Genomic DNA, 27,253 nt, shown 5'->3' with positions numbered 1-27,253 from the left:
AGACATGGCAACCCTAGTTGTGCTACCGTCGCGGGGGGACGGGGGAGCTGAAGGGGGGGGGCTACCAACGGGAAAGATGCAGCTGAGGCCCTTTTCATGTGTCTCGGGAGTCGGGAGGGGGCAGGAAATGGGGTAGGCCTGGACTAGATGGCCTGTAGATTGTTTCTGGTATTCCTGCTCCTCCCGGGAATCAACCTCCGCAAACTATGCAAAACTGAATTCTTCAAGAGGGGTTTGCTACAGGCAATAGGGTAGCACTGTACAAAAGGCTTAACAAAATCACTTGGATAAATTATTGGGACTGTGGTCTGTACTAGGATATATAGTTTGCTGTGGGTCGGGTCCCATTGTGTAATTTTCATCATTCAGTGTATCACATTAACACTTATGCTTTGCTTCAGTTCTGTGCTTTAGACTTCTGGTTGGTTCTGCAACCTATACACTATTGCATTGTTTATTGAATGTCCCATCCTGTTGGTTGTATTGACTTACTCCAGTAATCTGCCTTGAATTCCAGTGGGAAAGCGGGACTATAAATAATGTAAATAAATTCACGCTAGATAAATTGACCAAATTTGATTTTGAGTATATCTCAAGTGTGGATTTGCCCATTTTCCAATAGGTTGAAGATGCCAAGTGAGAACGAGGAGGAGATTGCTCTTCAGGAGAGTTCCGACCAGGAGATTCTGCATGAAATGTGTCCCAAAAGAGATGACACAAATGTTTCCCAAAGTCTGGATCAGGAAGAATGCCGTGAGAGTGGAGACAAGCCTGCAGTTCAGCAGACGTCCCAGCCAAGGAAAAGGAAGCGTAAATCTGACCACCTTGAGGAAAACGCCATAGATCTCAGTAAAAAGTCAGTACAAAAGAAAGTTCCCAAACTGAGGAAATCCTACAAGTGCCCTGATTGTGGCAAATGCTTCAAGCGGTGCTCACCCCTTAACATACATAGGAGAACCCACACTGGAGAGAAGCCCTATGTGTGCCATGTGTGTTCGAAATGCTTCAGTGATGGCTCTGCCCTTGTCCAGCATCGGAGGATCCATGCAGGAGAGAAACCATACAAATGCCCAGAGTGTGGGAAAAGCTTCTCTCAGAGTTCAACTCTTGTTGTTCATCAGAGAATCCACACGGGAGAAAAGCCCTATAAATGTCCCGTCTGTGAAAAAGGCTTCAGCGCGAGCTCCAACCTTGTGACTCATCAAAGGAGTCACACAGGTGAGAAACCTTACAAATGCACGGTCTGTGAGAAAAGCTTTTTTGTCAGCTCACACCTTATTAGGCATCAGCAGATTCACACAGCAGAGAAACCGCACATTTGTTGGGAGTGTGGGGAGTGCTTCACTCAGAGCTCCCACTTGGTCCTTCATAAGAGAATTCATACTGGTGAGAAACCTTATTCGTGTGCAGTCTGTGGGAAAAGCTATCGTGGGATCTCAGACTTTAATATCCATCAGAGAATCCACATGGGTGAGAAGCCATATGCCTGCCTGGAGTGCGGAAAAACCTTCCACCAAAGCTCATGTTTTACCAAGCACCAGAGAATCCACACTGGAGAGAAACCTTATGAATGCCATGAATGCGGGAAAAGTTTTACTCGGAATGCTCATCTCACAAGGCATCAGAGAATCCACACAGGGGGAAAGGACACAAGAGAGATTTTCATAAAATAAATGTCTCCCTTTCCAAAAACTGAAAACCAGGGACATCATCATACAATGAGGTGAACGCGTACCTTGTCACTGTTCTCCCACATACAATTGTATCATCTTTCTCACCATCTCATATCAAGACTGTCAGCAAAGGAATTAAAAACACACCTGAGATTGGATCAGCTGCTATTGTTACTTTGTTGTCTGAATGTGATTAATTCTTCTCAGTCCCGTAGCTAAGGAGTTTTTGGGGAGGGGGCCTGGGGGATTTAATTGGTGGGATTCCTAAGGCAGACCCGGCTGCGACCGAAGGAGGAGGAGAGCACCATTGCCAACACCAGGGACAGCTCTCACACCGCGGACAAGCCCTCAGGTCTTGCGGGCACGCCGGGGCGCTCTCTCTCTGCCTCCCTCGGCGACTGGCCACCAGCAAGCACCCTGCCGAGCTTCCCCGCCTCCCTCCCTCTCAACATGGACATAGACAGACAAGGAGGTGGCTCCCCAGACAGCCGCCTTGCCCGGGACGCCTCACCCCCACCGGTCCTGCTGCTGCTGACGCTGCCAGGCAGCTTTGCGTGGCACTCCCGGATCGCTGAGGGGTTGTTCTTTTTTCCTTCTTCTTTGAGGTTTGGGGCGGTGGGGGGTGGGAGGGCAGGTCCGGCCCAGAGAAAGTGGCAGCTTTCTTCTGGCTGGCTGTTCAGGCGTGGCTCCCTCTCCCTTCACCGCCCCCCGCCCCCCCCGGCCCTGGGCCCTGCGGCGGCTCCAGCTGGGCAAACGTCAGTGATGAAACTGGTGAGGCGATGCTGGTGGTGAGTCGTTTGTTTCTTTTTTTTTGGTAAACAAATTTTATTTTTCTTAGGAATTCAACATATAGAAATAAACCATTTCATCCATTCCATTGTCTACCCCATTCCCATTTCCTCCCCTCCCTCCAGTGGCTTCCCGCAATGCTTCCCCCCCTACTCCACATTACTTTACATCATCAATTATATCATTTTCTTATCATTACAATCTTAAGATAACATCATTTGACTTAATATTGCTCTAAACATATTAAGTTTTGTTTCACATCCCAGTTCTTTTCCAGATATATTCAATAATTTTTTGAACCGGTATCCCAGTGCCTGCCATAGGTTTCTCAAGCTTTAAAATGAGGGCTTTATCTGTTTTTTCTTAAAAACTCCCCTGCCAGAATGACCTGTCAGCTGTACACCATCACATGCATGTTGCTTGGCAAAAGATGTATGGGATCTTGTACCAAGACAGAATGGCACCAGTCTAGACAAACAACACTGATGCTGTAAGCCACAAGAAGGACTACAGAAGATGACCATGCACTGTTTTTGTTCCTGTGATCCCTACATGGGAATTAGTTCAAAGGGAAGAGCATGAACTTACCATGCAGACAGGGCTGCGCAGTGCTGGACAATGCAGGCATGGATCCCACTGCATCTTGCATGCTAAGCAAGTACTTTTATCATTTGTGCTTCTTCCCCTGCCTAGTCTGTGAGGAAGCACTATGCATCAGGACTGCTCCCCAAATGGCTCCCAGTTTTAATGCTTGGCAAAGTAAGGCTTCCTAGGGGGAAAAAAGGGGGGGAAGCCCTGTAAGATAAAGGAGTTGAGGTAGTTGCCTGTTAACATACAAAGCGAACTCTCCCTTCCACCCTAAACAAGTCCCCAAAAGCCAGTGCATGGCTGCTGCATCAATCCCATTACCCTTCATGTGCTAAGCAAGCACCTTTACCACGTGAGCTAATTCCCCACTGCTGATGCTAAGAGGTTCATATCATCCTGAGAAGGGGTGGTTGCCAGGGCATGGGGCCAGAGCCAGTGTAGTTCGCCATGGCTGTGGCCAGCAAAAGGAGGCAGCTGTCCAGTGCTGGAGAATGCAAGCATCGATCCCACTACCTCTCGCATGCTAAGCGAGCACTCTACCACTTGAGCTAATTTCCCTGCCTGGTCTGGGAAGAGGCACTGAGCATCGGGACCTCCCCTTGAATGGCTCCTGGTTTTTAATGCTTGGTCAAATCAAAGCACCCTAGACAAAAGGGGGGGTGCCTTGGAGAATACGGAAGTTGAGCTTGTTGAGTCTTGCATACAAAGTGAGCACCCTTCCACCCTAAATGAGATTCAGAAAGTCAGTGCAAAGCTGCCAACACTCCGTGGCACTGGTGCCCTTGCTGGAGAGTGCGGCTATCAATGGTGGTACCTCTCGTGTGCCAAGCAAGCACTCTGTCACTTGAGCTATTTCTCCAGCCTGATGTGGGAAAAGGGGCGATACATCAGGGTTGCCCCTCAAATGGCTCCCAGTTTTTAATGACTGGTTAAAGCAAGCTTTCCTAATTTACCTGTTACTCTACCCTGCTGTCATATGTCACCCTGGGTTGGAGGGAAAAGGGAAGACCCTACATGTGACCCAAAAGGCCACATCCGCCCTCACTATGGTCAGGGTACTTTTGTTGGAGAATGTGGGCATCGATCCCACTCCCTCTTGCATGCTAAGCGAGCACTCTACCATTTGAGCTAATTCCCCGGTGCTGGTAAAAAATGGTTCATATCATCATTGTAACAAGAAAATAAAGAGCCACACCAGTCAAAGGAGATTAAAAAATAAGGCCAAGGCCGATGGTGCAAAATCAGGTAAAAATGTATCTTATTAGTCAGTTAAATTTCAAAAAAATTCCCTACGTGTTTTGCCAACAGGCTTCATCAGGGGGATCTGTTCGTCTTGCAGTAGTTCTTCAAAAAGAGTAAAGGATCAGTAGGTTGCCTCTCTGACCCTGGCTCTGGTCACCAAAAGGATGTAGCAGACAGGACTCTCCAGTGCTGGAGAATATGGGCATTGATCCTGCTACCTCTTGCATGCTAAGTGAGCACTCTACCACTTGTGCTAATTCCCCACTGCCGATGAGAAGGATTTTCTGTCACTGAGAAGGGATGGATGCCAGGTCATGGGGCCACAGCAGATCCTGCTGCTTATGTCTCTGGCCAGGAAATCAAATAAAAAAACTATTTTAGGCATTTATCCACCAAAAGAAGGCAGCAGGCCAGTGCTAGAGAATGCAGGAATCGATCCTTCTACCTCTCACATGCTGAGTGAGCACTCTACCATTTGAGCTAATTCTAAGTGAGCACTCTACCACTTGTGCTAATTCCCCACTGCCGATGAGAAGGATTTTCTGTCACTGAGAAGGGATGGATGCCAGGTCATGGGGCCACAGCAGATCCTGCTGCTTATGTCTCTGGCCAGGAAATCAAATAAAAAAACTATTTTAGGCATTTACTCTATCCAGCAGCAGGCAGGGCTGTCCAGTGCTAGAGAATGCAGGAATCAATCCTTCTACCTCTTGCATGCCGAGTGAGCACTCTACCGTTCGAGCTAATTCCTCATCACTGGCAAGAAGGGGGTCACATCACCTTGACAAGGACAGAGGCTCCAAGGGGTGGTTGCTAGTGTACAGGGCCAAGCCAAGCCTCACTCCCTGTGGCTTTAGACAGCAAAAGGAGACAGCAAGTGCTGGAGAATGCAGGCATTGATCCTGCTACCTCTCGCATGCTAAGCCAGCACTCTACCACTTGAGCTAATTCCCTTGCCTGGTCTGGGAAGAGGCACTGAGCATCAGGACTAGAGATGTGAAGGCCCGGAAAAAAACCGGGAAAATTCGGGGAAAGACAGTTTTTCCCCGTTTTTTCCCTGAAGCCTTTTTTGGGTTTTTTTCAGAAAAATTGAAAAAAGAAAAAAAATTGATTATGGAATGTTTTATTTTAACATAATGAATAAAATATTTTAAGACAAGGTGTTCAAATATTTTCCAAATCATTTCTAAATATATATATATATCGTATCAGATTGATCTAATTTCTGTGCACTGAGGACAAGTAAGTCCTAGGTTACAAACTGAACTCTCCAATGCAAGAACAAGATGCATTTCTTCCTTTAGGAGGTGCTATTGTCAGAAGAAAATAAAGAGGTTTCAGTTTTGTTTTTGCATGTGGGTGGGTATTCTGTTTGTAATAATTGTTTGGGTACACTATATTTTTAATATGCTAGTTGTGATAATTTCATGCCAAGTAAAAATGTCCATAGTCATATTTTATGTTCCTAAAGTAACAGAATGACTTTCAATCTAGAAAAGACAAAAGAAATGCTAATGTAGCATTTTTTTCAATTTTTCAGAAAATTTCCGTTCCCCCCCAAAAAAACTGGAAAAAACCCAGGTTTTTTTCCAAGCTTCAAAATTTCCGGAAATTTTACATCTCTAATCAGGACCTCCCCTCGAATGGCTCCCCGTGTTCAATGCTTGGTCAAAGGACCCCTCCCCCAATTCCCCTGTTACTTTACCCTGTTGGCACATGTCATCCTAGGTTGGAGGCAAAAGGCGAGACTTTGCATGTGGCCCAGAAGGCCAATGCCCAGCTGCCCTTATTGTGCAGTCAGGGTGCTGTTGCTGTAGAATGTGGGACTCAGTCCCACTGTGGCTCACATGCTAAGCAAGCGCTCTACTGCTTGACCTAATTCCCCGCTGCTGGTGGAAAGGGGTTCACATCATCCAGAGAAGAAGGAAGACTCTAGAGGTGGCTGCCAGGGCAGATCCTGTTCCCCATGGCTCTGGTCAGCAAAAGAAGGCAGCAGAAAAGGCTGTCCAGGGCTGGAGAATGTGGGCATCGATCCCACTACCTCTCGCATGCTAAGCGAGCGCTCTACCACTTGAGCTAATTCCCCTGCTTGCCCTATGAAGAGGTTCCATCTATCAGTACCTCCTGATGCACGACTCCCCATTTCAAATGGCTTCCCACCACATGGAACCCAACATGGGGACCCCCAAAGGCTGTATGTGCCCCTCTTCAGTCCCTCCCGATGCTTGGAGTGCATGCAAAGCATCTGAGCTGGGCTTAGGCAGTCGTGCATGTGAAGAGGGGAGCCACCCATTTTGCAGAAGGTTTTCCTTGGTCTCAACCTCTTCCCCAGTTAAGACTCCACTGGTTCCCATTGATTAGGACTAATAAAAACCCCAATGCACAGGCGGATCCACCCGGTGATCACTCTTAGCATACATTCATCAGCCACCCTGGGCACAGTCATGAGTCACACCTGGTTGTCTCCTGAGAGCATCGTGCAAACCTCTCACTCCAACACTTACAGTTTTTCCTGTTGGTACATTTATCATTCAGCCGCCAGCATTTCCCCACCTTGCAGTTAGATCCAAACTGCCCAATAAAACTTAAACTTCCACTGCTCAATCCTGATTTTAGGGGACGGCACCCCCGGATTATGGAATTATTGATAGATAAAATTAGCCCCAGTTTCCCTGGTAACTTGCTAGCAGGCTCACCTACCTATGGCCCCCGTGACACTGCACAGGATCCTTCATGGAGGCTTTGAGCAGGCCTCAGTCTTTGAATCCCTTTCCTTTTTCAAGTCTCTGCACCCTGATTGTTGACTGAGATCACCCAATATGCAGCGTTGCTCCGTATCATGCATCATCCCACTACCAGACTCTCCCAGATCTTGACTCTAGGCAGTGTTGGGCTTGTATGTTTCCTTTGCCTCTGCTTTATTGCCCACTTCTAGCAATTTCTTAGCAGGTATTAGGCAGCCTCACTGGTTTTAGTCCTCTGGATGGGTGTGTTCTCTTTTAACATGCCTTTGGCCATCTCTATTTCCTATATTTTTCCAGTAAAGATTTGAATGGTTGTATTTTCTTCCTGCTTCCATCTGGGAATCTTTATGTGCCTCACAATGAAGTGCTGCCCAGACCTGGATCCATGTATACACCAGACCTTTAATGAAGATTTGCCCGTATACACGTATTTGAACCTGACACGCAAGGGGGACTCCCCAAATGTTAGGGGCCCTCCACGTGTACCCCATTTGGGTAACACTACATGTGACACAAAAAGCCAAAAGCACAGCTGCCCTCCAACTGCAGCCAGGGTGCTCTTGTTGGAGAATGCAGGCATCGATCCCACTACCTCTCGCATGCTAAGCGAGCGCTCTACCACTTGAGCTAATTCCCCAGTGCTGGTGAGAAGGGGTTCATGCCATCCTGAGAAGGGGTGGCGGCCAGGGCGGATTCTGATCCCCATGGCTCTGGCCAGCAAAAGGAGGCAGCAGAAACAACCATCCAGTGCTGGAGAATGCGGGCATCAATCCTGCTACCTCTTGCACGCTAAGCAAGCACTCTACCACTTGAACTAATTCCCCTGCCTGATAGTAAATCCAGGATCTGTGCATCAGGACATCCCTCCAAATGGCTCCCAGTTTTTAAACCTTGAGAAAAGTAAGACATCCTAGACAAGGGTTTTTGTTTTGTTTTGTTTTGTTGGAAAATACAAGAGTTGAAGCTGTTACAAACTAAATGCTCTCTTCCACCCTCGATGAGGCCCCAAAAGCCAAAAAACAGCTACTGCAATTCTGCAGCAAGGCTGCTCCTGTTGGAAAATGCTGGCATCAATCCTGCTATCGCTCACACGCTAAGCAAGCACTCTACCACTGAAGCTAATTCCCCACTACTGGTGCAAAAGGGTTTATCATCCTGAGAATGTGAGAGAGTTGAGAGGTGGTTCGCAGGGGATGGGGCCAGGACAGATCTTGCTCCCTGTGGCTCTGGCCAGGAAAAGGAGGCAGCCGACAGGGCTGTCCACTGCTGGAGAATGTGGGCATCGATCCCACTACCTCTCGCATGCTAAGCGAGCGCTCTACCACTTGAGCTAATTCCCCACTGCTGGTGAGAAAAACTTCACATCATCCTGAGAAGGAAAGAGACTCCAGGGGTGGCTGCTAGTGTATGGGGCCAAGGCAGGCATCTCATGGCTCTGAGCAGCAAAAGGAGGCAGCAGACAGGGCTGTCCAGTGATGGAGAATGTGGGCATTGATTCCCACTACCTCTCGCATGCTAAGCAAGAGCTAATTCCCCTGCACTGGAAAAGGCCCTGGTCCTGGAAATGACAGTGGGGCTTGATAGAATGTGGCCCACTATCTTCTGCGCTCTCTCCAGGCATGCTCAGCACATCAAGTTTGGTGGGCTGTTATTTGTCTGTTAAAAGTCTGGGGTTTAATTCTGAGACAAGCACACGTAAGGTGGCTGGACCAGGAGGAGGAGGAGGAAGAGGAGGAGGAAGAAGAGTTGGATTTATACCCTGCCCTTCACTTGGAGTCTCAGAGTGGCTTACAAACTCCTTTCTCTTCCCCTCCCCACAACAGACACCCTGTGAGGTAGGTGGGGCTGAGAGAGCTCTTTCAAGAACTGCCCTTTCAAGGACAGCTCTTGTCAGAACTATGGCTTGCCCAAGGTCATCCAGCATGCACAGGAGTGGGAAATCAAACCTGGTTCTCCCAGATTAGAGTCTGCACACTTAACCACTACACCAAACTGAGTGGCTTGTTAAATCCTGCTGCTTGGCTCTGTCAGTGGCAGGAGAAATGTGTGCTGCAGAACCCACCCCTCCCCCTGTCAGCTAGCTCAGCTGATCAAAGTGGGCTGCTAGTAATGCCAAGGCCATGGGCTGAAGAACCATGGGTCTGTTGTGTCCCAGTGACACCACGAGTCTCTCCTGTTGTCTGTCTGGGGGAAATTACCAGCTGCTCCAAAAGGGTCAAAAAGGCCTGGAACTTTGTGGCAGAATCTGAAGTTCAATGAGCCTGGGCCTTTCTATTTTTCTCTGCTATGTAGGTTTTGCTGTATCTGACTTTGGTTTCTTGGTTCAGAAGTCCCATAAGCCTTTGCTCTTTTGCTGGCAGCCTAGGTGTAAAAACTAAACCCTTGCCCTGTAGATGTACGGTACTTTTGCCTGAATTCACATTCCACAGCCTTCCAAGTGCCAGGCTCCAAAGCCTAAACATGTCTGTCTAGGTATTTTTGACATCGCAGTTCATTCTTAGACCTCCTACCTCTCTTTTCCCTCCCTCTTCCCCTCAGAGAAAAGTCAGGGGCTGCTAGGAGATGTAGCTCCTAATCTCAAAATCACCATTACACTGATTATAATGTGTAATTATTGGGATATCGCACCCCCCCCCGCTTTATTTGTACAAGATTGACAGACCACTACACTATAGAGCAATCACTGCAGACAGCTTTCATTGTTCCACATTACTATGGCAACCAGCAGATGGTGGAGGCAGGGACTTACAGTGGGGTTGTGCAATAGACACTCCACCCCCAGGATAATGATGTCACTTCTGGCATGATTCAGAAGTGATATCATTGCACCAGGGTGACGCTCCAGCATTTGCCCAAAACTCTGTGGTTTAACCATAGATTGGTGTGAATGCTAGAGCATGACGAAGTGATTATGTCCCTTCTGGGTTGCACCAGAAATGAAGTTATTATGCTAGGGACACTGATCACACACACACACACACAGAGTTTTGCTTGCCATTTTCCTCCTGCCACCCCGCTGAGCAGCAGCAGGGGGCATGAGGTTTCCCAGCACCCACAAACATCTAACAACCAAAGGCACTCCAAAGGTAACCTAAAACACGAGTAACTATGCATATTCTTTTTCCTTTATGCCAGCCTCCGCCCACTTCCATTTTTATGTCATATTTTATAGTGTAACCTTCTCAAGGCATGGACCTTTCTTCCTTTATTCTGTCAAGTGCCATATGCACTGATAATGATAACATTACATTTAAGTGAGCATTTGGGTTTGTGAGGTTGTGTTTTTTCCTGCTCACTCACAAAGGAAAACAGGTTCACAACAAATGTGAAGGCAAAGACTAAAGCAAAGACAAAACAGGCACAATAAAAATAATATTTAATACACTTTAACATATATTGTATAAGTTGTAACGCCAAGAAAATTTCTATATAGGTTTTGTTGTATGCATTGTTTTTATTGCAGTTGTGATTTTTATTGTATCACTTGTATTTAGATTTTGTAAGGGTTAGAGCTAAGATGCCCATGACTTTGATTTGTGTGCCAAGCACTAAATTACATAGTTTAGCAGAAATATAATGGAATCTACATAGTTGTACCTGTTTCCTCATTTTTAAAAAATGTTTGTGGTCTTTTTGATGGTCAAATAAGGAAAGGGAGAATAAGAAAAATAAGTTGCTTCAAGGAATTATTGATAGTTGGGGGCAAGAAACTGTTCCCCAGTATTTATTTTTCGATATAATTAAGTAGCAAATATCTTTAAAATATATGGGGAAATGGTCAAAAGATGTAGGTGAAATTAACCTGTCAGTTATGTTTTTAAAAAGGCTCCATCTTTTCTATCAGCCTCAGCATATGCAAAAAGATGGCCAAGCAATGGCATTTATTCACTAGCAGGTTTTAAAAAACGTGGAACATTAAATGGGAAATGTTGTCATTGCCATGCAGATAATGCACCCTTTCCCCATATGTGGTGGAACTGCTCAAGAGCTGTTCAGTTTTGGAAAATGGTAACAGAAGCATTATTATTTGGTGTTGATCATCAACATATGTATTAAAATCTGAGGCAGAGATTCCTAAAAGCTTTCTTCGGTGTTAAATGCAATTACTGCAGCACAAATCTTGCAATCACAAAATTTCAATCTAGGGAATGAATGGTTATGAACATGGATGCAATCAGTTCCACCCAATATCCCTAACGAGAGGCCCGCAGGATTTGACATGCCACGCAAAGTATGGAAGACGGCTAATAGAATACAAACAGGCTTTGGCAGTTTTACGGACTTGTTGTTTAAATGGAGCAAAATACCAGGACCCGAATGTGATTGTGGTGCAGCCCACCAAACTATTTTCCATCTGTCACAGGAATATGAGCATCATGTTCTCCAGGGAGATGTGATAGAGGTCATTGAACTCTCCCCAGCTGCGATTGAGTGGACTGAAAATTTAGATATTTGTTTTTAGGGGGATTGCCCAATTGGTCTGCATACCTATTGTTAACAAGTTGATTACATATTTTATATTATGATAGACTTCTTGTGTATAACTCTGTCACACGATAAATAAATAAACAATAAATACTGCAGCTCATTTAGTTTTTACTCATTCCTGGAAAAATAGCTATGTCACAAGGAAAAAGGAGTAGATAGATCGATTGAAAGATTTATTTATTATTTTTGATAAAGAAAATATTGTATTTTTACTATATGGGGATCAGTGTTCTTTAATACAGAAAATCTTGAATGGACTGTAATATGGATTTAATACATTTCAGTGAAACTACTTTCGTTTTAACAGTGTTGTGGCCAAGACTGCTATTGTGCCATTTAAAAAAGCACTTAGAACACAATACTTCCATTCAGTTGTCAGTTGTCAATAGCCTTTCTCCCCACTCTGAGATGCTTAGAATCCAATTGCAGCATGCCAAATGCGCCCCATCAATAATGTGCTAAACCACTCCTAAGATCCAGGATAACCCCAATCAAAATTTTAGAAGAAGGGGAAACAAATTTAAGTTGTAAGGTCTGAGCTGCGATTAAAGCCTTTCCTGCAATCCAGACACTTGAAAAGTTTCTCTCTGATGTGGTTTCTGTGATGCCTGGTAAAATTTCAGCTGTTCTTAACCACTTTCTAACATTTCATGCACTTTTGAGGCTTCTCTCCTCTGTGAAAGAATCTCCTGAGGCTCCAGATGTCCGTACCTCTGTCTCCTGGGCAGAATACTGCTCCTGAAGTTTCTTTGGTTTCTTCTTCCTTTGGTTTCTTAAATTTTTACTTTTTGCCACTTGCTGTGCTTTTAACTGCTGGTTGGGCAGGCCAAAATTTAGAAGGAAGTTTTTACAGGCCAGGAATCGATTTTAAAAAAACCTTCATTACTTAAGTCCTTGCCAGAACAGCTTTTCAACCTATCTGAGCTCTGGTTGAATACTCTTAACTCTTCTGTTCACATAATAATTGAAATTATAGTAACTCAAAGAAACTGACTACAGTAGGCTCAGGACTGATAAAAGGAAATATTTCTTTACAAAACATACAACTTACTTATGGAACTCACAAGATGTGATGGCCATTAGCTCAGAAGTGCATTTCGCAGATTATCTGAGGATAGGTCGAGGATGATACACCTTCCCAACCAAGTATCTGCGTAAGAATTTTCCACTTTGCTCTCTGAATGTGGGTTTGCATTATGTGAATGCTCAGAGGTTAAGCTCAAACTGTCTTTACAGGTAGTCTCATCAAAAGAAAGAGCTAGTCCTTTTCCCTCCCCTTTCCCAACTCCTTCTGAATTTCAAACAGTCCATCTTGGGCAAAGAAGCCATTAGTACAACAATGACGACAACAGGCAGGACCAGTGGGCTTTGTACACAGCCTTAAAGCAACCAAAGGCCTGCAGTTTCTTCTTTCCCCTCCCTGGTGAATTTAATGAGAAGGGGAAGCAGACATTTTTAAAGATGGACAAACATACTAGAGGCATTGTGGGGACTCTGAAGAAGACGGACGCAGGCACATAGGCTGTACATAAGAACAGCCATGCTGCATCAGGCCAAAGGTCCATCAAGTCCAGCATTATGTTCACACAGTGGCGAACCAGCTACCTTTCAGAAGCCCACAAGCAGGAAGTCTGTAACAGCATCATCCTGTTTGTGCTCCCCAGCAACTGATTTAAAAAAGCATACTACCTCTGGTACTGGAGGGACTAGATATACATTAGTAGCAGTGTTCCCTCTAAGCTGAGTTAGTGTGAGCTAGCTCACCATATTTTAGCCTCTGGCTCACACATTTTTGTCTTTGCTCAGGAAGGATAGCTCCAGAGCAAACTAATTTGTGCAGCAGCCAAACTGCTCGCTCACAACTGTAAAGCTGGTAGCTCACGAAGTAGAATTTTTGCTCACAAGACTCCGCAGCTTAGAGGGAACATTGATTAGTAGCCATTGATAGCCCAGTCCTCCGTGGAGTTGTCCACTCCCCTTTTAAAGCCTGCGTCAGCTAAGTACATCCCTCATTCTCCATGGTAAAAACAAGGGCCAGAGGGTTGTTTTACCACAAGGTCTATTAACGGCTGTCATAAATGGGACTTCCGCATTCCAAAGCGGATTACCTCTGCATGGCAGATGCCCAGAACAGACAAGGGAATGCTTTCACCTGCACACCCTGTTCCTGGGTTTCTCAAATACATTTTGCTGGTTGCCGTTGCAAACACAAGATAGATCCAAGTAGGCGATTCTAATATGAACCCCATGTGCATCCCAGAAAAGCAGGTTTGGACTTTTTGTAACTTTGCTATTATGGTCTTTGATGCCATTTGAGTTTGTTTTGCCTGTTTTTTTATTGGTTTACTTTTATTATTATGTTATAATTAAACTGTTACACTGTGGGACATCATGAGCACACACCATGGGAAAGCAGAGTGAAAATATTTCCAGCTAATAAATAGTCCTCTTCTTGCCTAAACAGGAGCTCTGTTGGGCCCTTATTTATTCCAGCGCAGAAACAAAATCTGTTGTTGTTTCTGGGATGAATGGCTCAGCCCCTTGTCCACTTCTATGCCACCTTCAGTAATATCACCATCTCGTCAAAGAACTGGCTTGCCAGTCACATCTCGGAAAATCACACCTGTGACTATGTAACTGTGGCTGATGAAGAATTCTGTGTAAGGTTACACTTGGTCCACTTAGTGTGTACAGTCCCACTCCAGTAATCATGTTTTTGACTTCATTTGTACCCCACCTTTCTCCCTGACTGGAGACTCAAAACAACTTACATCATTCTCCACCCCTCCATTTTATCATTCCTGTAGTTCCTTACAGTGGCTGTTCTGTCAAACACTGACTGAGTAGCAGGCCCATTCTATTCCAATAATTGTTCCTTTTCTTAAGGTTGCCAGTTCTGGAGAGGGTGGGGTTTGGGGAGGGACCTCAGTGGGGTACAATGGCATAAGTCCACTCTCCAATGCAGCCATCTTCTCTAGGGGGACTGACCTCTGTAGTCAGAAGATCAGTTGTAATTCCGGAGCATCTCCCCAGGCCCCACCTGGAGGTCTCAGCAACCCTGCCTTTTCCGTGTTGCCCAACGAAGAGTTCTGTATAACTCAAAAGTCTGCAGATACATCCAGGTAGTCAGCCGTGTTGGTGGTCTGAAGCAGCAGAACAAATTTAGAGTCCAGTGGCACCTTTAAGACCAACAAAGGCTTATTCAAGGTATGAGCTTTCGTGTGCAAGGCACACTTTTTCCATTTCAACGTATTTGAAAAAGTGTGCCTTGCACACGAAAGCTCATACCTCGAATAAACCTTTGTTGGTCTTACAGGTGCCACTGGACTCTAAATGTGTTCAAAAGTATGCATACACCGTCCACAGACATAGATTCAGTTCGGTATAAGGTTAATAATTAGTTTGATTGGGATATACCCTTTACCTTACCCCCCTCACACACTTTCTCCCAGTAACTACATTGCAAACTACATTGCAAAAGGATCCAAGAAGAAAACTAAAACCACCTCCACCTTCCCATAGCAATAAAGGTGTCTATAAACGCATAGAGATCTCCGATTTGCTAACAAGAATCACATGGCAACTTGCTCAGGATAGCCGAATTTCCCTTCGGAAGAGAGTGAAAAGAGTCAGTCCCGGTTGCATCTCCGCCTCTTTCTTTCAACTGGGCAGCGCCACCTTGCGAAAACGGACATAAAGGTGCGGCAAGCTCTCCCAGCCTCTCGTTACGGAACGTGAATCACGCGCCTTCCTGCATAGCTCAGTATGGCGCTTCCCATAGTGGCCAATCCCGACTGACTCACATTTCAACCTTTTCTCATTGGTTTCCGTATTCTGGCGGTGGCTGGACTAGGCAACATTACAGAACTCTGTGCCTTTTTCTCGAGATAGTGGACGACGTCAACGTATAAACAGTAAAGAGGAATAGAGATTCGGGAGCCGCCATGTTGTACGTACGAAGGGAAGGATCTTGGGAAGGAAGACCACAGTTTCCGCTTCCGTTGAGGCTGGAGGGGCTGCAGCTGGAGCTGGAGGTAAATAGAGCCAGTTCCCCCTTCCTTGGCTGGCCGTTGGCGTTGAATGGGGGGTGCCCTTAGGTGGAGGAGGAAGGTGGTGCGGAGTAGCGGGGGAAAGGGTGCAGGTCGCGGTAGGAGTGAGGGTGGCTTGTCGCAGGAGACTCGGGTTCAGATCCTCACTGCCACGGAAGCGCGATGGATGGCTTGGAGGCATTCGCACGGTGGAAGCCTCCCGTTCTCAGTGGGCTGCTCGCAGAGGGGTGCATTCACTGGCTCTGAAAAAGTGGGTCCCGATCCACCCAGAGTGTCGGCTGCAACAAGAAACGTTGTTGCTCTTTACGGGACCACAGTCCTCTAACAGACTACCTCCCTTTGGAATGTGATAAGATAGTTGCGGCGATGGGTGAATGCCAAGCGTGGAAGCTCCCCTAAAAGCTCTGTAGAAATTAAGAAAAGGAAGGGTCAGTTCAAGTCTAGTGGGTGGCTGCAAGCAGGATGTAGGAAGGATATGTCAAGTCTTTTCACCCACAAACATCCCTGCACTCTCCTGCCTCCTCTCAACAGGAACCACATCAAGAGCAAAATGGGTGTCTGCAGTGCTCTCCCTCTTCACAAGGCTTAAGGGCCATTAAGTCTTTGAAATTGTGTGGTTGGATACATGCCCTCAGTGCTCAGTTCTGAAGTTTATACAATTGTGGTTTAGCAATGCCTGTAGGAGTTCACAGCATGGGCATGATGGTGGTTTTTGGAAATTATGTTGATTAGTTTAGTGGTGGGGAGGAGGAGGTGAGAGAGTGATGTGACCATGACCTGAAACTGGCATACACGGTTCTGTTTACAAGGAGCAGTCGAGAAGCTGGCCAAGCTGGATACCTTCTTCAGTAGCCAGAAACATAGAAATTGATTGTCGGCATCTGGGAACCTGGAAATCTGAATGTTCCGTATCTTGCACCCCAAAATCTTGGGCTGATGGTGCTGGTGGAAGGAATCAGCAGGACAGTGTGACAAATGTTTAAGTAGCTGCTTATAAGCTGTCACACACAAAATCAGAGTATAATTTTAAAAACAAAAATAAATCTGCGGAGCACCTGTGAGATGATGTTTTAATGGGCTGACGCGCTTTTGCATTGCTTGCATGTGGGATCTGTAGTGCAGTAGACCTTGTTTGTGATGTACAGCTGTGCAGTTTTCCTAAAAATTGTATGTAAACCACTCAGAGACCCTTTGGGGTTCGTGCAGTATATAAACTGAAAGTTAAATAAAAAATAAATAAAAAGGAAATGTACTAGCATGCAAGCTGCTCTCTCAAATAGCCTGTTTTCTAGCTGTAGATGGGGGCAGAGGGAAACTTAAGGTGCAGATTAGAGTTCAAATCCCTTCTAGCTGTAAGAACTAATTGACAGATTTCCTGGGGAGCTGCAGACTCCCAGTAAAGAGGGGAAGAAACTGAAACTGTTTGTTGCTGAAGAATTTCCCCCACACACATACATATAAATACTGGGGTGAACAAGTAGTTAGAACTGGATCTAATAACAGTTTTCATATTCCTGTATGTCAGGATCAGTTTTTATAAACTGCAGTGGCACTTTGTATATAAAATTCCTGCCTCGCTATATCACATTCTGGACCGCCGCCCCACCCAGGGACCTGGGGCTTTTCCAGATTAGCCATGACATTTACTGACAAAGGTGTCTCACAGCAGATGCAAGCCTCACTCACGTGTTAATGCAACCTTGATTTGTGATGGTGGGATAGCAGCTCTTTTGTTGCCTTTCAAAGAGTTATGCCTGTAACGCATCTCCTGGTTTCTTTTCCAGCCTTGTCTCTGCTGTGCTCCTTCCGTTCTCCAGTCTCTGCTGCTGGCTGCCACCTTGGAGGAGGTGTCTTAGGGGCGGGCAGGGGAGGGGGGGTGGAGGACACGCCTTGTGGGGGGATTTTCTCCACCCCCTCTGTGAGTAAGCATCTGCTGTTTGTGCCTCCTTTAACTGCAGTATCCCCGGGGGGGATCCATTTTACAAAGCTAATCTGACTCGCTTGCTTCCAGTCTGGATAACACACGGGAGCTGGAGGTGGCCCATCACTTTCCAGACTGGCACCGTAAGACTTGCTTGTTTCCCGCCTACTTTTCCTTGCCGCATGTGCCAAATGAATCCCCGTGAGCCTAGCAGCCTCGTGCCAAATCTCTGCGGGTGGTCCTGGCGTTAGAATGGTGCCCGTGTTCCTGTGACGAGGCCAACCCCCCCAGGCAGGAAGACCGGAGACTGCAGAGGGGCAGTGGGAGCCCGGCATGGAGGGATCTGACCAGCGGCTGGTGCTGGGCATGAACATGGGTGATGGACGGCAGACACCTCCTGGGGAGCTGCGGACTCCCACCGAAGAGGGGCAGGAACAAAGAACACCTGTGCCTGAAGCCATCTGTGATGGGGGTGGGGACGCCAAGACCCTGCAGAGGACAGAAGAGGAGGAGGAGGAAGAGCTGGACCCCCGAATCCAGGTGAGGCAGACCGAGACTCTTCTTTCGGGAGCCAAGGGACTATTCAGTATTTCTACAGCTGCACTGTGAAAGCATGGAATGTGGTTCATTCTAAGGGCACATCCGAAGGGAACTGGTTGGACTACTTTTGGTCTGCACCCTTCCTCCTAGGGAAGCCCTCAGGGTTGTCAGCCAACCAGGAAGCAAACAGGCCTGCTGAGTTATTTATTGATGCCTCTAACTCTGGGCCAGATGCCAGGACTTCTCTAAAAGCCCAGATTGGGGGCTGGCTGGCAGGCAGAAATGACTTCACTTAAAAGCTAGCGGCCTCTGTTTTTCCTTAATGCACAGGTTTGGGCTGTATGACTCATATGCATGCATTCAGGAGCCAGGCTATTGAGCTAAGGCCCCGCTTAGCATTTCAGGCACTGGTACATGGGGGATGGGGTGGCAGAAGGTTCATAGGTGCCTCCTGCAGGGCTGTGCCCATGGGCTCTTTTGAGCTGAGGCAGGTGGGCAGCACAGGGGTGTGCCAACTTGACATGGGCAGCAGTGGGCGGGCTGCTCTCATACCCACTGTATGACTCCTTCACGCACCCCACCCCTCATTGGAACAAAAATTGTGATCTTGGACAGTTGATTACTTATTTGCTCATGATCACTGGCAAAGCAGGGGAAGAAATTTCACAGCCACGGTAAGCAGGCTAGAACAATAAACCCTGCTTCGAAATGTAGCGTAAGCAATAGTGATTCAGATGACAGGCTGGTGTACAAACCATTAGGTCAAATAGCGCCCGCAACACATGAATCGCTTTTGCACGGCAATTTTTCCCCTTTTCTCTGCCAGCGCCAGCAAACATAGAACTGTTGCAATTAGCTCTGCTGTCGCTGGATTCTGCCCCTGACCTGTCCCTCCCTGAACTCGGTTGCCCAAATTGATGAAGTCAAAATATGGCAACCCTAGAAATACATTTTCTATTTTATGAGACTGTTAAAAATTTCTGTTTGGGGATGATCACCGTTACTTCAAGACAATAACTCAAGACTTGGTGTTGGGCCCTGACCTGGATAGCCCAGGCAAGCCCGATCTCGTCAGATCTCGGAAGCTAAGCAGGGTCAACTCTGGCAAGTACTTGGATGGGAGACCTCCTTGGAATACCAGCAGTCGTGAGGACAGGGGCAGGCTTTATTCAGCCACCTCTCTGAATAACCTCCAGGCTCCCAGTGGGGGTCAGTCACCAGAGGTCGGCATGACTTCCAGGTGCAGACACACGGACACACAAACACATATATGGGGGGGGGAAAGACTTTTGGTGTCTGGCAGGGAAGAGAGAGGGAGAGATGAATCTTGGTAGTCAAGTGTCCTAAGATTAGTAGTGAGGATGTTCCATGACAGAGAGTACTCAAGAAGCGGCATTGGTGGGATTTGAAGGTTGTGCAAGCCCTAATTGGACACAATGGGAATGATTAACCTCATGCCAGGGCTGTGTGTCCTTGGTCACATCCTGCATATTCAGGTGTAGAATTTGGGATAATGGTAATATTATGGGTGGTTATGTGTTTTTAAAAGAAATGTTTCCAGCCCTTAAGAAGGCAAGGAGTGTTCTGGGTTTAGTGCAATGACAAAAGCCAGACAGGATATGATCAACTGTCCTGTGCTCTTTGCAAATTAACATGTTGGAAGACTTGATAGGCTAATTAGTATGCTATTTGCTTTTGGCAATATCCAAAGGCGCAAAATGGGTACTTCGTTTTAAAGGAAATATTGTTTTCCATTAGTGATTTAAAGCCTCTTAATGTTAAAAACATTTTGTCCTGGCGTAGTGGTGGCCTGGCCATGGGTTCTTTGCAGAGGCATGTTGCATCCTCCTCGGGGCGCTTCTTCTGTGACCCGTCATAACAATGACTGTTTTGCTGGGTAATAATAAATACCAAGAGGAGTCTGGATTCCATACACCCCAGTTCCTTCCCCCCAAACCACAACAAGTTTATAGCCAAAATATTGGAACACTTATGGGGGGGGGGGAATCTGGAAAAGTTGTTTCAATCTGGTGTTGTCTGGTATTGTCTTCTGGTGGTGAAAGATTCGGTCTGTTCTTTCCTCCCTTTTTCTGGATAGGTAAATTTAGAGGCCTGTGGCTTTCTGCCATCTGCATTTAGGACTGTGGAAGGCTGCCCTGTATCTCTGCCATAACTTTCCATCCATCCTTTCTCCTAGATCCCTTGTCGTTGCTTAAATACGTAAACGTGATTTTTTGGAAAGCGTTTATTCCATTAAGCAGAATAAAATATCCCCAACTTTATGCAACTTTCCATTGCTTCTGAATGAGAAACGGAGATTTTCTTTTTCTGGTGAAAATACCCGCACCGCTGTTGAGGCATCTGTTGGGGGAAGGGCTGTGGGTTCTGAGCATATAAACGCATACTTCTGTAAGGAGACGTACGTGGTTTGCTGCCTGCCCTTGAGCCTCACTCCTTGTTTTTAACCAAAGGAGGAACTGGAGCATCTCAACCAGGCCAACGAGGAAATAAATCGCGTGGAGCTACAACTGGATGTAAGTAAAGGTGGTGTTCTTCAACACTTGGGACTTGCCCTCCTCTTACCAATATATTTTACCATCCACCCCCCCACCCCCAGTTGTCCTGTGTGAAGATGCACATGTGCAAGGCTGTGCCTTGACAGTCCCTTGAGTCTGCTCTGAGGAGCAGGAGCTCTCCAAGGTCCCAGGCGAAGACTTTTCTCAGCACAACTATCTGCAATGTTTAGCTTTTTGTTTGTCTGTTTGTTTTAATGGGGGAGGTCCGTGGCTAACTGGCTAACTGTTTTAATGGGGGAGGTCCGTGGCTAACTGTGGCTAACACTGCCACAGGAAGTGGTGGGTGCTACAAGCATGGACGGCTTCAAAAGGGAATTAGATAAGCATATGGAGCAGAGGTCCATCAGTGGCTATTAGCCACAAGGTATAGCTAGGGGCTCTGGGGCAAGTGATGCTCTGTCTTCTTGGTGCCTGGGGGGGGGGGTCAACAGTGGGAGGGCTTCTAATGTCCTGGCCCCACTGCTGGACCTCCTGATGGCACTAGTATTTCTGGCCACTGTGTGACACAGAGTGTTGGACTGGATGGGCCTTTGGCCTGATCCAACATTGGCGTCTCTTATGTTCTTATGTTCTTAACACCTGCTTTGCATGGTTAGCCCTGGGTTTGGTTCCCAGCGTCTCCAGTTAAAAGGATCTGATAGTGAAAGGCTGCAGTCTGTGACCCTGGGGAGCTGCTAGTTCAAGTAGACAGACCTGGCCCTGTTAGACCAAGGGTCTGGCTCAATATTAGGCCATTTCATATGCACACGTTTGACAGGAGATGGAACAGTGGGCATTTTTGTAGGCAAAGCAAGTGCTCTGTCATACAGCTGTGGGCTTCCCCCAGGTGCCGTTTCCTTGGCCGCCTTCAGATCGAATAAGCCAACTGCAGCAGGGACATCCTTCCCAGGTCTAGCTTTACTCTTTTGCCTGCTTTGTGGGAGGGGCCATAAGAATGTGGCTGGCACTGGTCCTGCACAAAATGATGTTACCCACTCATCTGGAGAGCCTTGTACTCATTCCACCATCACCCCTCTCTGGGGACCTGCTCCAGGTTTGATCACTGAAGGAGAAAGAGCTGATCACTTCCCTTGTTCTCTTTTGTAGCTCATCTCCTTCAGGGGACTTTGCAAGGATCCCTGACCACACTTCTGCATACTGACTGATGTCAACCACATGTTCTGACAGTCAGGATGATACAGTGTTGGTGTTCATACCAAGCTGGTAGTTTTTAGAGGACTACTGGGGCATTTTATCGACTATACAGATGGACCCTGACCTAAATGGCCCAGGCTAGTCCTATCTTGTCAGATCTCGGAAGCTAAGCAGGGTCAGCCCTGGTTAGTGCTTGGATGGGAGACCATCAAGGAAGTCTAGGGTCGCTATGCAGAGGCAGGCAATGGCGAAGCACCTCTGTTTGTCTCTAGCCTCAAAACCCCCACGTGGTCTCCATAAGTTGGCTGTAACTTGATGGCACCACACACACACACACACGAGAATGCAACGCAATTAACGATAACCTGTCATAAGGAATAAGTAGGGCTTTACGTAAGCTTGTTGGGGCCCAATGGAAGGCCATTTCATATGCACATGTGTAGCTGGAGATGGAACTGCTAGCCTTCTGGCAACTGTAGGGATTTTTATTCACTGTGGGGGGCACTGCGTGCAGTAGGGTACAGTGTGATTGGCAGTTGGTTAAGATTGGTGTTGCAGTATGTAGATTCTAGTTGCCAGATCGTTTGTTACCACTGTGACATGTTTGTGACTCCAAAACTACTTCCTTGTGATTGGCTTCAGGGCCGCATGGGTGACATGCAAAGGCACAGATCACATGAGCCACTAGGAATGCAAGGCTACTGCTTACATTAGTGGTGCCGCTCCACTGATGCAATGGTACAAAGCAGTGATGTGATTAGTGCTTTTATGCATTATGGGTGAAATGTTGGCACCATCTGCAGAAATGGGGTTTCGGGAGGTAGCCGGGCCACCCAATGCAAGGTGTATAAAAATCTGTCTAGAAGCAGGAATTCAAATAAGGTGTGTTTATATTAGTAGTTATACGTTTTCTGGATTGTGTGGCCGTGGTCTTGGCATTGTAGAACCTGACGTTTCACCAGTAACTGTGACTGGCATCCTCAGAGGTATAACACAGAAAGATGGCGTACTCTCTGTGTCAAGGTTGATCAAGGCCACACAACCCGGAAAATCTACAGCAACTAGTGAACTCTGGCCGTGAAAGCCTTTGTCAGCATATTGTGTTTATATTGTTGGTTGTGACAGGAAGCCCGTACAACGTATCGGAGGATTTTATCGGAATCTGCCAGGAAGCTCAACGCTCAGGGCTCCCAGCTGGGGAACTGCATTGAGAAAGCACGTCCTTACTACGAGGCCAGACGCTTGGCCAAGGAGGTATGGGTGTCATTGCCTTTACGCAGTTCCACTGTGAGATACGTCACCATCCCTACCTGTTTTGGAACAAACACCTGTGGCTTAGGTGCTGCTGTGCCCAACCTCCCCTCTGAAATACACAGAGCAAAGTGAAGGAAGTTTGAATGCTCAGCATGAAGATTCAGGATTCCTCTGGGCTCATTTTATGTCTCACAAGTGGTTGTCCCTGAACAAAGTCTTTATTTGCTGCATGAACAAGGAATTTGGGTATTTTCAGCCCCAACCCCCTTTGCCATGTTCGATCATTAAAAAGGTCACACTCCTTCTCATAGAACTCTACCCCCAGCATACTTTCTCGATCCCTCATAGATAATGGAAGAGGGAGGGGAGGGTATTGTTGAGCTAGGATTCCTGATCTGAAGAAATGCCTAAAGCTGGTTGCACATAGTTTTGCAGATTTCTCAAGCAGCCCAGCCAGATAATTGCTCAGAGATCGCCAAACCAGATTTATGAAAACTGTAATTTTATCTATCAGCTAGAGATGACAAGATATGAGGCTGCCCTCTGCAGTGATCACAGGCCCTGTCTCTAGAAGAACCCTCTTTCTCTCACACACTCTCTCACACACACTCTCACACACTCACTCTCTCTCTCTCACACACACTCTCTGTCAGAATGTTCTCTGGCTTCAGGGATACCCTCTTCCTAAACCTCTCACTGCTTCTTGGCTTCCCATATTTAATCCATAAGGCATATCCATCATCTGACTGTTACCCTGTTTTATGGACTGAGTGGGATGGAAAGTTTGGTGGGAGAGGAGGACAGGCCCTTCCCGTGCATTCTTGCCTCCCATTTCCTTTGCATGTGAGCGATCAAGAAAACACACTCTCACCTGACCTGGATAGCCCAGGCAAGCCTGATCTCGTCAGATCTCGGAAGCTAGGCAGGGTCGACTCTGGCAAGTGCTTGGATGGGAGACCTCCCTGGAATGTCGGGAGGGCCCAGGGGGCAGGCTTTCATTCAGCCACCTCTCTGAATATCCTCCAGGCCCCCAGTAGGGGTCAGTCACCAGAGGTCGCCATGACTTCCAGGTACACACACACTCACATACACACACATATATGAAAAATACACAACCCCCCCTCAAAAGAAATCACACCAAGCTGCCTCATCAGAGCAATAGGGAACGTTAAATGGCCAGCTTATATCAGTGCACATGTGGGGAATGGGTTCATTGCAGCAAGGGGCTGCAGCAGGCGACTGATTTCTGCCCCTCAGGGAGAAGGGCTTCTAAGACTGTCTCCCCACCACCACCGAGAGCTCAGCATGAACAGGGAGTTCTTTCTTATAAGAAAGGCGATGAGCCAAACAAGCGATCCTCCCCACCCATCGCCTGGAATGGTGCAGCCCAGCAAGCCATGCAGTTGGAGTCTCTTGATTGTCTCATTCAGCTCTTAGACTTGTTTGGGGACCTAGAGCTTGCTCATGCTTTCTCCCAGCCACACTCAGGGGATTTCAGTGTCATCCGTTCCGTTGAGTTATTCCTTCTTCGGTCCCGGCAGGCTCAGCAGGAGACCCAGAAGGCTGCGCTTCGATACGAGCGGGCGGTCAGCATGCACAACGCGGCCCGGGAGATGGTTTTTGTGGCCGAGCAGGGCGTGATGGCGGACAAGAACCGGCTCGACCCCACCTGGCAGGAGATGCTCAACCATGCCACGTGCAAGGTGAAAGCCCTGTCGGCGGGGGGGAGGGGCTACAGGCAGTACAATTCCACGTCCCAGAGGGATGGAAGGATCAGTGTAGTCCCAGGGGAGTCTCTGCCTTTGGGAGGAGGGAGTCCATTTGGAGTTGTAGGGAACAGGAGAGGGTAGCACAAGGCCAGGGCAGTTTGCAGCCCTGGGAATCAGGCAACAGGTTAACTGGAAGGGTTGGGTGGGTCCGTCCAGATCCCACAGTGGTTGCCTAAATCCCCCACGTTCTGCAGTCACCATAAACAACCTAAGCGGGTATCCGGTAAAGTTCACCAAACAGGGCTGGCATTTGGCCATTTCCAGACACCTCTCCAGCCAGCCGTGAGCTCCCTTGCACTTCAACAAAGTCTGCATCTTTCATCCTCCTTCCTTCACCGGCCAAGATGAGCAAGAGCAGAATCAGGTATGAAAAGGAAGCAATAGGTTAGGTTGGTTGTGTGTTTGAAGAACAAAGGGCCCTCTGTTTGCACCATCTATTCAATACTTCACAAGTCCAGAGACCTCCTCACATGCCTCTGGAGCCTGGTTGCTTCCCTTCCTGTCTTTCTGTTTCACTGCTGTTCCTGATGACTGTCGATACCCCAGAACTGTCTATCAGGTTCAGAGGCATTAATACTGGCATGGTTTGTGTGTGTGTGTGTTTTAAATGGTAGCCTGGCATGCTGGCAGTCACTGTTAGCAGCAACAGGATTGGATAAATGAGACTCCCTGGCATAACGAGGCCAGGAGTGAGCTAGCGAAGCACCACCATAGCAGTCATGCTGTCAGTCTCTGAAAGGTCGGTGCCCACCTATTTTGTTTGAGCAATTTAGGTTCCACTTTGCTGCTGTGGAGAAGGACACTCAAGGTGGCTTACGATGATATGTTACAAATACCCATAATTTCCCGTAATACTAGAACCCGTGGTCATCCGCTGAAGCTGAAGGGTGGGAGATTCAGGACAGACAAAATGTGTGGAACCTGCTGCCACAGGATGTGGTCATGGCTGCCAAGTTGGAGGGCTTTAAAAGGGGAGTGGACAAATTCATGGAGGACTGGGCTATCAATGGCTACTAATCATGATGGATAGCTACTATCTCCAGTACCAGAGGCAGTATGCCTCTTTAAATCAGTTGATGGGGCGCACAGGCAGGATGATGCTGTCTTCCTGTTTGTGGGCTTTCAAGAGGCAGCTGATTGGCCTCTCTGGGAACAGAATACTGGACTAGATGGGCCTTGGGTCAGACCCAGCATGGCTGTTCTTATGTTCAGAAATAGGGGACCCTATTTGGGTGGAAAGGCAATGTATAAATGTTTTAAATAAATTAATTATAAAATGTTCAACATCGACTAGGAGGGGGGGAGGACCAAACCACAGTTCAGTTCCTGTTAGATTCCAAGGATTTACTAAATAATCTTATTGTCTTTTGAAGAATTTGAGTAAAAACTAAATTAGAGATGAGAAAGCTCAGTATCACTGCCTTGTTGAGGTTAAGCAGGGAAGGGCCGTAGGAGATCTGACGGATTGTGACCAGGGTTGGCTCTTGGCTCTGACCTATTCCTGTCCTTCCCTGCTAGGTGAATGAGGCGGAGGAGGAGCGTCTGCGCAGTGAACGGGAGCACCAGCGGGTCACCCAGCTCTGCCAGCAAGCGGAGGCCAGGGTGCAGTCTCTACAGAAGTCCCTGAAGCGTGTCATTGTGAAGAGCAAGCCCTACTTTGAGCTGAAGGCTCAGTTCAACCAAATTCTTGAGGTGGGAATTCCTCCCTCAGCGGTTCTATGAGGGGAGGGCTTGTAAGATCTCTTCAGAACTTATGTGAGTGGAGCTTGTCCTTGAAAGTTGAGTCCCCCCCATATTGAGGAAGGACATGCCCAATTAGGTTGTTAACCTCCCCATCATTCAGAATGTGGCAGTTTCTCAAAAATAGAACATTTAGACCTTAACAGCTATTAACCTCTACCGATAAAATTAACACATGAAATTCACTGCTGCAGGAAGTGGTGGCCACAAGCATAGACAGCTTCAAGAGGGGATAAACATATGGAGCAGAGGTCAATCAGTGGCTATTAGCCACAAGATATGGATGGAGCACTCTGTCTGCGGCAGTGATTGTATTCTTGGTGCTTGGGGGCCTCTGGAGTTCTGGCCCTGCTGGTGGACCTCCTGATGGCACCTGGTTTTTTTGGCCACTGTGTGACACGGAGTGTTGGACTGGATGGGCCATTGGCCTGATCCAACATTGGCTTCTCTTATGGTCTTATGGGAGTTGTTGTCTGTCAAATGGTTTCAGCTGTATTGGGAATTAGAATACCTCGCAAATCATACTCCAAATCACAAAGGAATCTCTCTTTGTTGTATTAGGAAGATGGTCTCCAAATATTATATGAAGACCCTTTCTGGGAGTGTTTTATGTCTGGGAGTGGAAAAATCTGATATTGGGGGCCCTATTTGGGTGGAGAGGTGGCATAAAAATTTAATAAACAAATACGTTTTTTAAAAATGAGGACTCAGAAACTGCTTTCTGAGCATGAAACTAAATTCCCTAC

At 47.1% G+C, this 27,253-nt stretch overlaps 2 protein-coding genes and 2 non-coding genes across 4 annotated transcripts in view; 2 read left to right on the top strand and 2 right to left on the bottom strand.

Moving 5' to 3' along the window:
• Window positions 1–27,253, top strand: part of LOC107113128 (zinc finger protein 850-like) — a 148,849-nt gene that overhangs the window by 80,516 nt on the left and 41,080 nt on the right. Inside the window, exon 8 of the mRNA XM_015414432.1 lies at window positions 623–1,641. Coding sequence (XP_015269918.1) covers window positions 623–1,641 — 1,019 coding nt within the window. The remainder of the gene's footprint in view (window positions 1–622; window positions 1,642–27,253) is intronic.
• On the bottom strand, window positions 6,306–6,378 carry TRNAA-AGC. The gene has a single exon. It is a non-coding gene; the product is annotated as a tRNA-Ala (tRNA).
• TRNAA-AGC lies at window positions 8,304–8,376 on the bottom strand. Its single transcript has one exon. It is a non-coding gene; the product is annotated as a tRNA-Ala (tRNA).
• Window positions 15,513–27,253, top strand: part of SH3BP5L (SH3-binding domain protein 5-like) — a 13,685-nt gene continuing 1,944 nt past the window's right edge. The window contains exons 1-6 of the mRNA XM_015416765.1: window positions 15,513–15,558; window positions 17,358–18,034; window positions 20,506–20,568; window positions 22,870–22,998; window positions 24,540–24,701; window positions 26,286–26,459. Of these exons, the coding sequence (XP_015272251.1) occupies window positions 17,828–18,034; window positions 20,506–20,568; window positions 22,870–22,998; window positions 24,540–24,701; window positions 26,286–26,459 (735 nt within the window). The 5' untranslated portion in view covers window positions 15,513–15,558; window positions 17,358–17,827. The remainder of the gene's footprint in view (window positions 15,559–17,357; window positions 18,035–20,505; window positions 20,569–22,869; window positions 22,999–24,539; window positions 24,702–26,285; window positions 26,460–27,253) is intronic.

The sequence above is a fragment of the Gekko japonicus genome, unplaced genomic scaffold (genome assembly GCF_001447785.1).
Source record: "Gekko japonicus isolate JY-2015 unplaced genomic scaffold, Gekko_japonicus_V1.1 scaffold204, whole genome shotgun sequence".
NCBI classification, from domain to species: Eukaryota; Metazoa; Chordata; class Lepidosauria; order Squamata; family Gekkonidae; genus Gekko; species Gekko japonicus.
Note: the sequence above shows the minus strand (reverse complement) of the source record. Positions and strands in the feature narration are given on the sequence as shown.